The 17,586-nt window shown below is 46.9% G+C and overlaps 1 protein-coding gene across 1 annotated transcript in view; it reads right to left on the reverse strand.

Annotated features, from left to right (window-relative positions):
* Positions 1–15,024: 15,024 nt before the first annotated feature.
* DCAF5 (DDB1 and CUL4 associated factor 5) overlaps positions 15,025–17,586 on the reverse strand; it is a 351,953-nt gene continuing 349,391 nt past the window's right edge. Inside the window, exon 9 of the mRNA XM_085627298.1 lies at positions 15,025–17,565. Within this exon, the coding sequence (XP_085483424.1) occupies positions 15,733–17,565 (1,833 nt within the window). The 3' untranslated portion in view covers positions 15,025–15,732. The remainder of the gene's footprint in view (positions 17,566–17,586) is intronic.

Below are 17,586 nucleotides of genomic sequence, written 5' to 3' on the forward strand. Positions count from 1 at the left end.
CATTGGTCTGGTAAAATGATTTACATCCCTGACCATGCCGGCTCATGGAAAACAACTCACTTTAAAGAGGTTACCAGACCACAAGAGGAATAGGATAGGATAGGATAGGATTGTCATGCGTACCTTCCCGTGCAGAATGGGCCTGACCTACTTGTCCCTCACATCCTTGGTCAATGAGGCAGATCCCAAGTAGGAGGCTATGTCAAGTGTACAACTAGGTCACAGATTGAGATGATCTATATATTCTAAAGTAGGGATTCATGTGCATGGTCGCCAAGCAAGGACACGTGGTCAGATGGAGGGCATACAATGTGTCCCCAGATAACAGATGTCATAAGCATTTGTTTCCATGAATTTAAAGGTGACCTATAAATAGGAATTGAAAAAGTGTAGTTAACAGAATCTTAGCAATGCATAAGGTAACTGCAGCTAGTACAGGGGATATGCTAGCTGAAAAGAATCACCGTGTCCCCGTGGGATCCCAACCTGGACCTCCCACCCTTCTTCTTATACAAAACAAGCACAGGGATTGTTCTCTTTCTCCTCTCTTTCCTTTATTGTGGGGAAGGTTTGTTAACAGCACAAACTCCAAAGTAAATGAATCAAGTCTCTAGGGGGTGGGGGTGTTATGCAGTTGATGATTAGTGTGGGTCTTTTCTTTATGTTGTGTTCTCCTTCTCTCCTTGTGCCTGGTCTTCCTCCCACGGAGGGTCAGGCGTGCGATGGCCCAGAGAGAAAAGAAATAACAGAAAGGCTCAGGTTACTGCCGTAATACTAAATAATAGGGGTAGGGAAAAGTGCTCCGTCACCAATGTTCTAATCTACTCCGTGAAAGTGATTAGTGTGAGGGACATGTGCGTGCACTTCTCAGTGGCCTTTTAATCGTGCCCATAGTCCTTTAACCGAAAAAGTACATGCACCAGTCACTTGCCTGGCTCCGGAAGACCCAGCCTCCACGTCTCCTGCGGAAGCTTCGGTTCTGTAGGCAGTGCTCCTTGAGCTGTCCCAGTCTTCACCTTCTCTCTTACAGCGGCCGGGGTCGTCTGGTGTCTTCTCCGGGTCTTCGGTCCCGCCGCCGTCCTCCTGATCGTTGTCGTTTACTCCCCGCTTCTCCTTATCGCCGGGCGTTTCCTCCTCTCCTCCGCTCCTTCCTTGCAGTCCCAAACGCCGACTCGCCCGCCACCATTCTGTTTCAAACGGCACGTCCTCCCCGCGTACCGCGTCATCTGGACCGCTTTCTTCATTTCCAGGTTGGGACAGCGCGACGGCCATGTTTGGTTGGTCGCCGTAACCCAGTAGACTATCATTCGCGCTGCCTTCCCCCTTGGAATGGATGATTGGGCCATTCGGAAGCAGGAAATCGGGAGAGGTAGTCTACATTTGTTTGCAGCTTCCCTGGAACATGGATGGTCTCAAAGGTAAAGGGCTGTAAAGCAAGAAACCATCGTAAGACCTTGGGGTTGGAGTCCTTATGTAAGGAGAGCCAGGTGAGAGGAGCATGATCGGTCAGCAGGAGGAAGGATCATCCTAGAAGGTAGTATTGAAGGGCTTTGATCACCCATTTGAGGGCTAGGCATTCTTTCACTATTGTGGCATATTTTGTTTCCCTGGGGTAGAGTTTTCTACTGAGATGTAGTATGGGCCGCAGGTTCCCCGACTCATAGGGCTAAGACAGGACCACTCCGAGGCCTTTACCTGAGGAATCGGTCTGGAGGACAAAGGTCTTCTTAAAGTCTGGACAGATTAGGACAAGGGCAGTGCACAAGGCTCTTTTTAACAGTTGGAAGCTCTCTTCCGGAGGGGCAAACCAGTGGAGGTGTTTTCCTGTGTGCGTTTTTGTGAGCAGATCTGTGAGGGGGCTGGCAATGTTGGAGAAGCGAGGAATGAATCGTCTGTAGTAGCCAAGCAACCCCGGGAAGGAACGAATGTCCTTCCTGCAGGCGGGTCGGGGTATTTTAGAGATGGCGTCTATTTTGCTGACTTGTGGCCTAATGCACCCTCCCTGAATATCATATCTCAGATACTTAATGTGATGGGTTCCAAAGGTAGTCTTTTTTGGATTGATCGTAAGGCCTGCTTGCTGTAAGGATTTTAAGACTGCTTCTTGTGGGTCATGTGGGTGTCCCAGTTAGGACTGTACACGACTATGTTGTCTAAATATGCAACTGCGAACGTCTGGTGTTTAGTTAGCAGGACATCCATTAACGGCTGGAATGTGGCGGGAGCCCCGTGGAGACCAAAGGGCAGGACTTTAAATTGATGGTGGACATGACTCTAGCTTCTCCTAAACGCTCGATCAATTCGTCCACCCTTGGCATAGGATAGGCTTCAAATTTTGACACAGTGTTTACCTGGCGGAAGTCTATACAAAACCTTATGCTTGCATCCGTTTTTGGCACCAGGACAACCAGAGATGACCAGGCACTTTGGGATGGTTCGATTATGTCCACTTCTAACATGGCTCGTACTTCCCGGTCTACTGCTGGTCTTCTGGCCTCTGGGATACGGTATGGTTTGAGTTTGATAGGTTGAGCCGTTTCTGTGATGATATCATGCTCTACTAGTGTAGTCCTTCCTGGTGTTCCTGGTATGACAGAAGAATAGGATTCACAGAGGGGCAACATTTGTCGCCTCTGTTCTTCAGTTACTTGGGGACCTAACTGGATATTCATCTCTTCATTGTGGGTCTGAGGTGATCAGGATACCTCTATAGGTTTCGTTGCTGTGATGTGATGTATGGAATCCCCCATCCCGGGGCTGTAGGTACGGGTTCCTCCCAGGCTTGAAGCAGGTTGATATGATTTATCTGCCCGGTGTCTCGTTTATGGGGGACGTCTATTCTATAAGTCACTGGCGTTACCTTACTCAGGACCGTATAGGGACCTTGCCAGGTTGCTAGAAGTTTTTTCTCAGTACTTGGTAGAAGCAGAAGTACTTGATCCCCCTACGGTGAATTCCCTCAATTTGGTGTGACGGTCGTATAGGTGTTTCTGTTGTGCATTCTCCATATTGGCATGCACTTCCTCCCACAAAGAGGATAGGGTGTTTCTCAGGGAAGCGACATATTGTAGTAGGGTTTTTCCTTCGTCTTCCTCCTCTGTCCATTGCTCTACCGCCATATCCAGGAGAGTATGGGGCTTCCTTCCGAATAGTAACTCGAAAGGTGAAAAACCTGTAGATGACTGTTCGTGCATTCTGATTGCAAATATGACGAGGGGTAGTTGTTGATCCCAGTCTCTACCTGATTTGTCTATGCTCTTTCTTAGGATGGTCTTTATTGTACGGTTATATCGTTCAACTAACCCGTCCATTTGGGGATGGTAGACCGAGGTGCGTATTTGTTTGACCTGGAGTAGGTCACATATCTGCCTCATTAGTTTTGACAAACGGGGTGCCCTGATCTGTTAACAACTCATGAGGGAACCCAACACGGGAGAAGAAAGCGATCACTGCATGTGCCACTGCTGTGGTGGTTGAAGAGGATAGGGTGGGGAATTACTTGCCCCCCATGTGATCTCCTTCAACAAATCTATGCTAATGGGTGATTCCAACATCCATAATGAAATCCTAGCCAATACAGATACCGCATCTTTCCTCAACGATTTCTCCACCCTTAATCTTAATAAAATTAACCATGGCCCCACCCACTCAGCCGGACACACATTGGACATCATCTTCCCCAAATCCCCCCTTCTCACATGCAACGCCCCCAAGATAGTCACTTGGTCTGACAATGCCATCATCAATTTCCAGATACAAGAACTTAATGCGACCCAACGCTCTATTACTCAAAATCGACCCTCATACAGACAATGGTATAAGATCAACCCTGACACTTTTGCCACCACTTTCATTGCACCATTAAACTCTCCCCATGATAAACTAGAAGACAACCTAACACACCTTAATCAATCCACCCTGGCAGACATCGACAAAATCGCTCCTATAAAACAGAGCTCTTCCAAACCCACATCACCCAAGGCAGCATGGTTCTCCCCGGAACTCCATATAGAAAAAAACAGCTGTAAAAATCTTGAAAGGAAATGGCGTCGCACCAATCTTGAAGCCAACAAAGAGAAGTACAGAACCGCCATGTCTCTATACCATAAAAATATTAAACGTACCCGCAAATCGTACACAGCCCTTCAACTCAGTACAGCTAAAAACACCCCCAAAGCAATGTACCAACTTCTGAAAACCTTCACTCATCCCAAAGCATGTGAAACCACAGAAGTCCTTTCTCAAACACTCTGCGATAAAATTAGTAACCACTTTATACAAAAACTTGACACCATTTATAACAAAATCATCTCCTCAAAGAACCCCCCCCTCTTCAGACTATACCCCGGACATCCCCCCGCACTTCCCACCCAACCCCTCCACCCTCCTAAAATTCCCACCACTCACACAAGAAGACACTGAGTCCATAATGGCCAAAATCACCTCCGGCTCTCCCTTAGACACAATTCCGGCCAAGATCATGGTATCCTTAGCAAAACAACTTTCTCACCCAGTCCGCTCCATTCTAAATCAATCTCTGGAGGAAGGACATCTACCTATACCTTGGAAAGCGGCCCAAGTTATCCCCATCAGGAAAAACACTAACTTACCCACAGATAACTTGTCTAACCTCCGCCCCATCTCCCTCCTGCCTTATCCAAGTAAAACCATTGAAAAACATGTGAATAAACATCTTTCCGACCACATCGAAGCAATCGGCTACATCGACCCAACCCAATCAGGCTTCCGCCCAAATTATAGCACAAAGTCTGCCCTCGTAGCTGTCACCAACGACATCAGACTCACCCTAGATCAAAACCAACCTACCCTCCTCGTGCAATTGGACCTCTCGGCAGCGTTCGATACGGTCGATCATCAGCAAGAATCAGAGAGGCAGGAATCGGGGGGACGGCCCTGAAATGGATGAACAGCTTCCTTACTAATCGCTCCCAGACCATCAATCTTGGACCTTTCCGGTCTAAGCCTCAAAATCTTACCAAGGGAGTTCCACAGGGTTCGTGCCTAAGCCCGACCATGTTCAACATCTACATCTCCCCCCTGGCTTCCTTATTGCGTCACTATGGATTCGTCCCAATATCTTACGCGGATGATACTCGGCTCACATTCTCCTTCAACAAAACCTCCCAGACAGCTGAACACACATTCTCCTCCGGCATGCGGGCAATATCCCGTTGGATGGAAAACAACTTCCTCCAGCTGAATGCCGGAAAGACGGAAGTCATGCTCTTCGGTGACTCCCCCCCTCCTGTGGACCCCGCAGCGGTGGTCTCCAGAACTGGGCACCCTCCTCCCCCCCCTCCCCGGCAACATCAGTAAAAAACCTTGGGGTGCTCCTCGAACAGCCCCTCACTTTAAAAAAACACGTGTCACACACAGTGGGCTCATGCTTCCACATCCTGAGTCTTCTAAGGAAAGCCCTCCCCTATCTCCCTGACTCCATCAGAAAGACCCTCACCCAGACTTTAGTGCTGAGAAAGTTAGATTATTGCAAGGCTCTCCTGATCGCAGCCAACGAGTCTACACTGGACCGCTTGCAGGTGATACAGAACACAGCTGCTCGTATGATCTTAAATGCCCCAAACAGATCAACTACATTGGCTTCCCATACGATTACGCATAAAATTTAAGATCTGCTGCCTCGCCCACAAAGCGATCTCGGGACAAAGCCCTCCCTATCTAGCGGAGAGACTTCACCTCTACACTCCCATCCGATCCCTCCGCTCTAGCTCCCAGTCGCTCCTTCAAGTCCCTAAGATTAGGAAAGTACGCACAGGAGGAAAATGCTTCTCCTACCAGACCCCCCGCATCTGGAACCAGCTACCGCTGGCCCTAAGACAATGCCCCGACTACTGGAAATTTAGGAAAGTTCTCAAAACCATCCTGTTCCCAGCCTGAGTACCTTGATCTATGCTTCACTCCCGCATCCGAGCGCCGAGATACCCCCCGGGGGTGATTCACCGCGCTTTACAAATAATAAAATCAAATCAAATCAATAGGGGTATAGCTTCTGGATACCGTGTGGCATAGTCTACGAGAACTAGTATGTACTGGTTTTCTCGGGCAGAAGGAATAAGAGGTCCCACCATGTCCATCCCCCACTCTTTTAAACGGTACATTCATGATGGGTAGGGGTTGTAGGGGTGCCTTGGGAAGGGTTGGGATATTCACTAATTGACAACGAGAGGAGGCACAAAACCTGGCTGTTTCTTGGTACACTCCTAGCCAGTAGAACCGGTTTAGGTGGTATTTTAGGGTGAGCTCTTTGCCGTAATGCCCACCCCCTATTTGTCTATGGGCTAGACACAGGACATGTTCCCTAAAGGCTCGGGGAACCAACATCTGTTCCTTCCGGTTGCCCCCTTCTTGGGTTACCCTATAAAGGAGACCCTGTTTAATACAAAAGAAGGGGCCTACCTTTTCTGGTTGGTTTTCCTGTGCTTGCTCTCAGGCGTGTTGTAGGGTGGCATTCTCTTTGGGCTGCTCGGAAACTCCGACCTGGTGTTTGCTGCATCTCTGAGGAGGCAAAGACACGAGTAGATAAGGCGGGCTCAGTCTGCTGATACATAGCCCGTTCTTCGCTTTTCTCTCGGCGTGTTTTAGGTGGTTTGGGTATTGTCTTCTCTATTTCCTCGCCATTGAAAGGGGCAATATCTAGCCAGGCTACGGAATGGGGAGATGGGATATGTGTCTGCAAATATTCGGGGAACTTAAGAAGGTCGGTCCCTACCAATACAGACTCAGGGAGGGATGGAACCACCCCCACTCGCCTCAATAGTGACTCCCCATCAATGTCAAACAACACCTCTGCCAGGGGATACAACTTCTCCCCGTGAACACGTTACCTGGATGCATTCCCCCTCTATGATCTGGGAGTTGCGTATGAGAGCCCTATCAATGACCGTATGATGACAACCTGTGTCTAGAAACGTTACAACTGGTTTCCCATTTACATAGTCTCTTTTTGTACCTTTCTAGGGGTATTCCGGTTACCAACACTCGCCCACGGGTGTACCCTACCTCCATGGGTTCTTGCGAGGGAGGACGGGAAGGACAGTGGCTGGCTATGTGTCCCCACCTTGCACAGTGGAAACACTGAGGACCTTGTGGGGAGGGGCCAGGGGGAAGCGGTTTGAGTGGGGGCCGTGGGAAGATTGGAACTTTGTATTCTGTGGGGTTATGGAGTGGTTTACCTAGGGTTTTTGGAGGACCCATTGGGGCTCTGTGGGAAGGGGCTTTGAACTCGGGGGACCGATGGTAGGCACAGGCGAGGTCCACCGCCGTAACCGTCATATTAGGTTGCTGTTTAACCCATGCCCTTGTGTTAAAGGGTAGTGCCTCCAAATACTGTTCTAGGTACACCTTGTTGGTGAGCTCATCAATGGATGAGGAAGCGGGTTGCAACCATCGGTTTCCTAAGTCCCGGATCCGATAGTACAGTGCTCTGGGATTGTCCCCCACAGTCCATTTCTCCTTCCGAAAACGAGCATGGTAATATTCCTGGTCATAACCCAGGTGTTCCAGGATAACCCACTTTATGTCCGCATAGCTAGTGTCTCCTGCCGAGTTAGCGGCTTGATAGGCAGCCTGTAATTCCCCTAATAGTAGTGGGGCTATATACTGTCCCCACCTCTCTGGTGGCCAGGTGGCTGTGGTCGCCACTCTTTCGAAATTCACAAAGAAGTAGTCCGGGTCATCTCCTGGTTGGAATTTCTGGAAGACTGAACCCGGTACATTGGGATGAACTCGGGCGCTTGATATAGCGTCTGTAAGGCGCAAAATCACGGTGTCTTGCACCTTCTGATTTGCAGTTAGGATGGCCGCTTGGTCTCTTAGGGCAGTCTGCATGGCTTCCCATTCTTTCTGTGCCCGTTTAGTCTGCTCCTCAAAGACAAGCTGCAGAGGTCATTGACCTTCTGCCAGCTGGGTGATAATTGCCTCCATGGTAGGGGTTCTGTCCTTATCCAGGCAGCTATCCCGTGGGATCCCAACCTGGACCTCCCACCCTTCTTCTTATACAAAACAAGCACAGGGATTGTTCTTTCTCCTCTGTTTCTTTTTTTGTGGGGAAGGTTTGTTAACAGCACAAACTCCAAAGTAAATTAATCAAGTCTCTGGAGGGAGGTCGGGGGGGGGGGGGATGCAGTTGATGATTAGTGTGGGTCTTTTCTTTTCGTTGGGCTCTCCTCTCCTTGTTCCTGGTCTTCCTCCCACGGAGTTTCAGGCGTGCAATGACCCAGAGAGAAAATAAATAACAGAAAGGCTCAGGCTACTGCCGTAATACTAAGTAATAGGGGTAGGGAAAAGAGCTCCACCTCCAGTGTTCTACTCCGTGAAAGTGATTAGTGTGAGGGACATGTGCGTGCACTTCTTAGTGGCCTTTTAATCGTGCCCATAGCCCTTTAACCGAAAAAGTACATGCACCAGTCACTTGCCTGGCTCCACGACCCTCCGGGGCCGTGGCGAGGGAAGACCCAGCCTCCACGTCTCCTGCGGAAGCTTCGGTCCTGTAGGCAGTGCTCCTTGAGCTGTCCCAGTCTTCACCTTCTCTCTTACAGCGGCCGGGGTCGTCTGGTGTCTTCACCGGGTCTTCGGTCCAGACGCCGTCCTCCTGATTACGGTCGTTCACTCCCCGCTTCTCCTTCTCGCCTGGCGTTTTGTTCTCTCCTCCGCTCCTTCCTTGCTGTCCCGAACGCCGACTCGCCCGCCACCATTCTGTTTCAAACAGCACGTCCTCCCCGCATACCGCATTAACTGGACCGCCTTCTTCATTTCCGGGTTGGGACAGCACAGCGGCCATGTTGGGTCGGTCGCCATAACCCGGTAGGGCATCATTCGCGCTATCAAACACCGCCGACTGATTAATTGAAAACAATCTTAGGCCTATTACTGGAACTTATAGAAGCAATACTGACCAACGCATAGCTGTCAGTAAGAGCTCACCTCTGCATGACAAGCACACTTAAGCAAAATCAGTCATACTGTCTCTAGAATCAGGAAAGCCAATGCTGGGACAGAATGGACGATGGTCTCTTGCTAATGCAAACTTTACAGCAGCTGGAAGACACTGGGAATTGAATAAACATTTCTCAGCATTGGAAGAAGACAACCACAGGGAGAAACCATCCCTCTCCGACACTGGCAGCAGAATAGAATTTTATAGAACGTAAACAAAGTCACATGACCTTAAGTAGGACGTCTGAATGTGAAAGCTGCAACATTTGGACTTATTCCGTGAAAGCGGATCCAAGACCAGTGAAGGACAAATTGTTTCCCTGCCCAACAGTGAACCCATCCCTGTGAATTTTAGCAGGTAGGGCATGAAGGGGGTTAAACATTCTGTTCTACTCGTGAAGATACTGATGTTCTTCCCAATTCCTTTCAGTACAAAAAGAAAATCCCAAGACCATAGTACTTGTAATCTCCCTATTGGGTGGGAAAGGGTTTAATTTTGAATTATACATCTTTTGAGGTCAGGGTTGAAGAAGGTCAAATACAAAGGGACATCCTCATTGAATATTTTACAAGGAAATTTGTCAGGACTTTGCTAGATCAATCGGACAGCGTACTATGGACATGGCTTCTTGACCATTGACAAGGGTTGGGTCTACCTGTCCAATGAACCCCTTACAGGCAGGCAAAGCACATACAGCAAGGGACAGAATTTGAGATAAAAGTGAGAGTCCAGACCAAGAGTTTGCACCGTATTGTAGATGAGTGCTTGACAACAGATTCTCTGACCAATGCAGTTATACACAAAGACCCATCCAAGAGGAAAGATAAACAGGGAATTATCTAAAGTAAACAATTCAATACAGCATTTTGGCAAAACATATATTTACATTTTTCTGAGGCTCTGAATCACAGCGGCTCACTGTATGTAGGGGTTTGCATTAAACTCTCTTGTAGGGAGACTGCATGGCCCAGGAATCCTTAAGACTACTTCCAGAAGACTCGCTGATTTCAGAATATCCTGACAACTTGCAGTTCCAAGCCAGACAGGCAGTCCCCTACGGACCGGAGTGTTGCCGCAGATGACAGAGGGCGTCTTTACATTGATCACTGACTCAGTCAAGGTATGATAAATTACAAATGCTTTTGTACACAAACAAGAAAGTTTCTGTGAATCAATAATTGTAATTTACTAACTTGTTTGTAAGTTTGGAACCCAGAGCTTCAAGAGTCCTTGGGGTTGGGAGTCTATTCCTCAGGGGAAAAATTAGTATTCCAGTGACTACTCTAACCTCAAAATAAAACACATATGACAATCAAAAGAAGTTTTATAGATACCAGAACACAGGGCCATTGATAGACATAATCAATTAATTATTTATCACTCCGAATATTATCTTTTAAGATAAACAGGATTTCACTGGCTCACCCACCAGGTAAACTTCTAGGTGAGTGCAACTAACTTCATTACTCTATTTATACTAAACTTAGCACCTTTATTTTAAAAGTGTACACCACCCACTTCTTTTATTTACAGAAGACCTCTGCAGTTAAAAATAACACCCTATTTTTATTTTAGGGTAAGGGTGAGGCAGAAGGGAGCATGGGACGCACCGTGTAAGTTTGGAAGTGTTTTTATTTTCACTTTGTTTTGACCTTTTTTTTTTTTCGGAATGACCTGACCAAACAAGAGTACCCAACATAAAAAGTCTTCAAATGGAAAGTAATTGTAGGATAGTGTCATCCACGGCTGCTCTTGGTCTTTCTGCTTCAGGCTCTCGGGATCTCGTGGTATCCGGATTCACACGGTGTCTTCCTCGGGTCAAGATGCAGGGGAAAGAAAAACAAACATATCGTAGGGTTACCACGTTTTTTTTTTCTTGTTTCCTCAGCGAGTGCTACCGTCACCAAAAGACGGGAAGAGAGGGAAGCGTGTGGAAAAAACGACGCAGAGCAGGTTTAAAAAGATCAACACACACGTGCACTATTCTCCCGTGCCTCACCACCTCCCCCACCAAAACGTCCCTCTCAGTGGTACGCTCTACCGTCGCCTTCGTCCTTGTCCTCCTCTCTGAACTCGTCTCTCGCTTCTCGTCTTTCTCCCTCTCCGCCTCCTCTCTCTCGGTTTGCGTCTCTATATCTTTTGTTCCGTCCCCTTCCGATGAAGTCAGGGGCCCCCTCCTTGGTCTTCCCGGCCGACACCAGACCGCTAGATGTTTCCTGTTTGGGTGATGGGTCGGAATTCCCTGTCTGGCGCTTCCGGTACGCCTCGTCTATGTCCTCCTCACACATCTCCCCCCTCAGGAATGGTCGCTGGGGCCATTCGGTAAAGGGGTGCTGTGACAAGTAATCTGCACTGATTTGCTTCGCCCCTGACAAGTGCATTGTGTGGAACGAGAAAGGTTGCAAGGCTAGGAACCAGCGAAGGATGCGGGGGTTGGTGTCCCTGTTGTTCGCTAGCCATGTGAGAGGAGCATGATTGGTCAGTACAAGAAACGGGCGTCCTAACAGATAATACTGTAGGGCATCTATGGCCCATTTTATAGCCAGGCGCACTTTTTAGATGGTAGAATAATGCGTCTCTCGGGAGAAGGGCTTTCTGCTAATGAGGAGGATAGGCTTGAGGTCATCGTTGGCATCAGGCGGATATAACAGCACCCAGACCTAGGCCTGAAACATATAGGTTTCATGTTTGGGTGATGGGTCGGCATTCCCCGTCGGGCGCTTCCGGCACGCCTCGTCTCCGTCCTCCTCACAATCTAACAGCTAGGGCAGTTTAAATTCCTAAGTGTTTTTTTTTTATTTCATACTTTACTTTCAAATATTACTTTGAAACAAAGGGTTTTTACTTTTTTATTTCTATGGGAGTATAAGCTTGATTTATTGTGTGTATGTGAGACAGAAATTAAAGCTGCAATAGCGGATAGTGATTTGTGGAACAAATACGTCAGTTTGTTTTCATGGTTTAGTCAGAAGCAGCAGTGAGTCAAAGATTCTTATTTAGTACAAAAAGCAGTTGTCAATGACTTGAATTGTGTCATTAGCTGTGCCTCATCCACATGGATGCCATAATTGTTCTGGACAGGTGAAATCTAACTTTTCAAGATTTGCAAACCAATAGTTAAATATAGATCCTGATTCACAACCCACTCTTTAGACATTTTTGTGAAATACAGTAGTGCTCATAACTTACTACAAAGTTCTATTTACAAACTACACATTTGTAGTATTTTGCACTGCTGTAGTAAGTCCCTACCTCCATCATTTCCTAAGGGAGGGTGTTGCAGTATCAGTGGTTGACCATGTGTAGTGCTGGACTTAGTACAAAAGTGTAAGTTACTACAAAAGTGTAAACATATTGAAAAGTGTAAATTAATTTTGTGTATCAGGCCCTAAATGTTTAATCCAGTGGCAGGGGGTGTGAATGATGCTTTTTCAGGCAATGCTCCATGGAACGACTGTGCTACGGATTCTAATGCAGCAGCATCTGAAATTGGAAGAGCACCTGCTCAATCGATATCAAAGAGAACCAGAAAATGAACCCCATTCTCCACAATTCCGTTTTTTTGCATTCATAAGAGTACTCCTATTTCAGGCATTAAGATGGGAGTAGTAATCAATCCCTTCCTCCAGCGATCATCTTTTGTGTCAATGAGGTGGTGATGTAGTCTGGAAAGGTCTCACACCTCAAGATCAACTTGAAAAACCCATAGTTCCTTATACCGGCGACACCAGACCAACAGATCATACTTTTCAAATGAGGCCCTTGGTATACTCACAAGAGTAGCCATCATACTCCAGGTCAAGAGAAAACCACCGGAACACTATCACTGATCAGCCCATGAGAAGGAGGGGTGGATCATTCAGTTGCATGCAAAGGTGCAACTGATACTAGTTACAATACTGTTCCCTCCTAAGCGTCTGCCCAGTTTTGAAGGTTTCCTTTGTTCTGCTGGTGTATGGTAGGGGAAGCACCCGACATGAATACAGTCACTAGAGCAGGAATCAAGAGGGAGCAAGCAATCCTAAATGTGACGCTTAGTTCCGGCCAGTGCAGATGCAGAGCAAATTTCCCGTCTGGACGCTTTATTTGTTACAGATCCTTGTATTGCCTTCCCTGAGACAAGAGTGCCTCATGAAGTGTGCGGTAGACAATCCGAAGCGGATAGACAGTCTAAACATTTCATCCAGTTTTCGGTACACACCATCCTAGTCAAGGCTGGAAACATGGTGGCTTCATCAGGGTGGCAGACAACCACCAACAACTCAATGTATAACACAAACTTCTTGAATGAGAAGTTAAGGTATTTTCTCCAATCAGCAAGTCCAAATGAGTATACCGCAATCCGTGTTAATTTCAAGAGGGGTGGGATTCCAAAAGCAGCTCCCCAGCCCTCTTTTGGATGATTTCATAAATGCGGAGTCACACAGAAAACTATATGTAGAACTTTATCACTCGCAGACTGTAGAGATCACCGCCACCATCCAGGGATGCATGGGTATTGGAGCGAGTGAATCAAACCTCAAATCACCAAAGGACAAAGGCTGGAAAATTCACCAAGAGGATAACCTAAAGGGCACACAATTCATTTTCCTTTGGGTGCATCATTCCAAATTTTACATTTTCACATGCAGGTGTTTTGCACTTTTCCAGAATTATGAATTATACTACTGCCAGAAGGCGTTTCCTGTCATGGAAACAACTGATCTGCACAGAGCTGAATCAATGCCCTATGCTCATACCAAGATGCACTAAGACAGGGAGGGCAGCAAGGAGTGCATGCTTTGCCAATACACAGAAAACAATAAAGTGTCATCAATGGACCAACTCTTTAATTCTCACTGTAACACTTTCCTATACCATTACGTTAAGAGTAACAAGCACTGTCAAAGCCAAGAGATCTCACCCTTAGATACCTGTTGGCTCTGCTAATGTCATTCCTTCATGATGTGCAGCATCAAAGAAAATGCTGAACCGCATTAAGGAAGGATAACAAAGAAATAAGCATAAATAATGATACAGCAGCTGGGCCGTGTCACTTTGTAAGCATGTGCATGAATTATAATACACACTTATGCATGCCTACAAAATGACATAGCCCAGGGGCATCATTGTGCTTTTTTTTTTTAAAGATGTTAATTGGGCCGAGGGTCTGGGTAGCAGGCCGGGAAGAGTAGGAGGCAGAGCCGTCAACGTGGAGACAGCAATATGGAGTGGTGGGGAGAAACACAAATAAATGAGAGAGTAGAGCGGGTGGGGCACAGAAGCCAGGGCTAAGCTAGCAACATGGGGGTAGCACAGAAGCACACAGAAAAACAAGAGCAACATGGGTGGCACAAAAGCACAGAGGCGAAAGAGGGCAACATGAGCAGAGGTGGCAGACAGAAGCATACGGGGTACAGAAATCGACGTGGGGCACATATGCTCTCACGCGAGAGAAGGTAAAATGAGTCTGGAGGGGGACAGAAGCACACAGTTGAAGGAGCAACAAAAGCATAAGGGGTGGGGGAGTGAAGCACATAGGGAGACAGCTGTAAAACATATCCATTCTCATAGGGTGCGTAAATGAAAAGAAAACAGAAGCTCTCAAAATGCGAGCAGTGGAAGGACACACGTACCTGGGCCATGCTCCAGGGGAGGGACAAACACAAGAAGAGGACGTAAAGCCCACAGAGGTGAATGAATGAGATGCAAGTAAATAAGAGTGCCAATACAAAAAAACCAATGGTAATTGGTGGCCGGGCTCTAAGCCCACTGTAAGCTAACAACATGTGTTGGTACAAACAACATTCGCGCTGTTTTAGGCGAGAATGAAAAAGGACTTGATGAATTCATATTATTAAAAATATAAACAGAAGAAAAAAATTGAGCACAAGGACTATGTTAGCTTTGTAGTTGTAGAAGTAGTCTTTCCCAAAAAGCGTTTTATAATTTCTGTTACTACCCAGTTTCCACAGAATATGAGCTGCTCCTCTATTGCTCTCAAATTATACTTTGCTTTTTTTTTTAACCTACTCTACAACATTAGTTCTAAAATTAAATCAAACAACTTCATCGGTGTACATTTTTTTTAATGTCAAATGTACTTATTGTATCATCAACAGTACACAATCAGGGATGTATTTTCATGAAATCACAGCAAACCAAACCCTCAAATTCTGTGAAAAGGAGGAATGGTACATTTTCGGAATTTGTTGATCAAAAACCCAACAAGCCTTACCAGAAATTTCAATTCGGAAAAGGTGTTTAACGAAAAACAGCAAAGCCTACTGGAAAGGGGTAGCGAAAATCCTCAAAGCTGAAAATATTGTTTTTGCTTTTTGTTTTTTTACAACAAAAAAAACCAGCCACTTTAGTGGCTTAAAAAAAGCACACTGGTTCAAACAAGTTAACTATTTCAACAAAGGTGACTTGAACAAAACCTTGCGAGGGTACACTATACTCATGTGTTGGAACCATGGAGTTTGCTGGATTTTTAGACAACAAATTTCATGGTTTCTAAACTGACCAGCATCATCATCCTCGTTGGAAAAATCCCAAATAGAATGGCTCATATGATCACAGACAATCCGATCTTGTGCTGGCAGAGGATGGGGTCTGCCTCACATACCAACATCCTGTTTTGTGGGGGCTACACCTGCAGTGTGAAAAAGTATCTCACTCCAGCACATAAAGGAGCTTTTGAAACAAGCGTGTTTTCACCCAGGCTCTACAAGTTTTAATACTTATTTTGGTAGAGTTCTAAGCCATGGATTTGTTTATCATGTTCTTAATTTCTTTTCTGGGGAGGGGTTCTCAGAGTCCGAGTCTTCCAGCTCGTCTCTGTGCCTTTTCAGTGCTCCACGGGGTTGGGGATGCTCACTGTCTATTGGGTGCAAAGGTGTGCTTTCTTCTCTAGTGCTGACATTAGCTGTGCTCAAGTCCAATTCAAGCACACAACAGTCTCTGTACAAGGGGCTGCAGGTCTCACCCATGCTACGGTCTTTATTTGAATGTACTTGTGTGCTGGCGACCTCTACTTCTCGTTCACTACTGCTCTGTCCATTGCTGTTGTGAAAAGAAGGGTGTGGGTGCTGTCCATTGTTGTGCTTTACACAGGGAATCCCAAGAGCCATGCCTTCGGGGGCATCAATCTGCATTTTGGGGCAACTTGTGGATTCATGGCTGACTGTGCTGGGTAAGGAGTCCTTTGGAATTACAGATGAGAGCTGGTTTGTAGACTGTTGGCAATTTTGGTGGCACTTCTGATCAGCGAGTCCTGTCGTCAAACTGCACAGCTCCCCAGGGCAGCCATTTAACTCCTTACCAATGGATATTCCATTGAGCATTTTCGCCTCCTGATTAGTCTCAAATGAACTAGAGCTGGTGCCTTGAGAACAGCTTTCTTCAGTTTCTAGCCACTTCTTCTGCTCTGGCTCTTTGCACGGATTGGATGCATTACTGGAGCCACATCTAGTCACAGATTCCTTGCGTCGACTGTCAGGATGGATGTCTTTGGTATTCTGGTGGCTTGCCGAACTCAAAGGATGTCCTTCCCTTACAGAAGGTGCTATTCCATTTTTCCCACTAGTTCCTGGTTTTCCCTCCTCATCATCTCGAGGTCCACCTGAAGTCTCACCACCTTTACTCGCTGAGTAAGTGATGCAGGAATACTGAAGCCACTTGTAGGCTTTGTAGATCTTTCTTTCTACAGATTCCATGTCTGCACGAGGGGCAGATTTTGCTCGGACAACCTCTACCTCGGTGGCGGTCCTTTCTGGTGAAGATATTGGAGAAGAAGACAGGTCATCCACTTTGATCTGTGGATAGTCACATGTATCTTCACCGATGTAAGCAATTGCATTTCCAGCATTGGCTTTTACTTTCTCCTCCTTCGGAGGTTTCTGGCGTCGTCGCATTGCATTTCGTTGCCGCATCTTAGTTCGCCGTGTATTGAGGTCTTCTTCATCCTCACTAGTAGTGCTAGAGCTGCTGCTGCTGCTAGTACTGCTGCTGCTGCTACTACTACTACTAGAGCTACTCGACCTAGTATCCTCAGGGCTTGGTGACCGGGGTCGTGGGAAGAGGTCAGCTTCCATCTCCGTCTCACAAGCTTCATCATAGGAATCGCTCTCGTTGGTGCGGGTTTCAAGGCACTTATCTTTATTCCGTCTAAAATTGGCCAACCTCTGCTGTCGCAAAGTTAATTCTTTATTCGCGGCTGCTAAGTCTCTTGATAATTGAGACCCCAAATTTAAGCCAGTTTCATCAATTTCTTCAGCCGCTGGCAGTGGGGAGTGGGGCAATGAGGCAGAGGACTCTGAATCGCTGTAGCCGGAGCGCTCGCTGACACCAGTATGAAGCTGCAGGAAGGTGCTATCACTGTCCGAGTCAGAGCTCCAGCCCTCAATCTCACGGCGCACTAGCGAGTCAAAGAAGGCCATCATGCGGGGATCTTCTTGGATCGACTCATTGGCATAGTCATGAGACAGGCCACGCCCACTGTTAAGAACTAGGCCGATGTACTCTTCATGCGTATATAGGCTACGAGAATCGTCTTCCCGCCTGCCATCCAGGTCTCCAGTGCAGTCGGGCTGCTTATAAGGGCTCCATATCTACAATAAAACAGATAAGAA

This window comes from Triturus cristatus, chromosome 9, assembly GCF_964204655.1.
Source record: "Triturus cristatus chromosome 9, aTriCri1.1, whole genome shotgun sequence".
In the NCBI taxonomy this organism is placed as follows: Eukaryota; Metazoa; Chordata; class Amphibia; order Caudata; family Salamandridae; genus Triturus; species Triturus cristatus.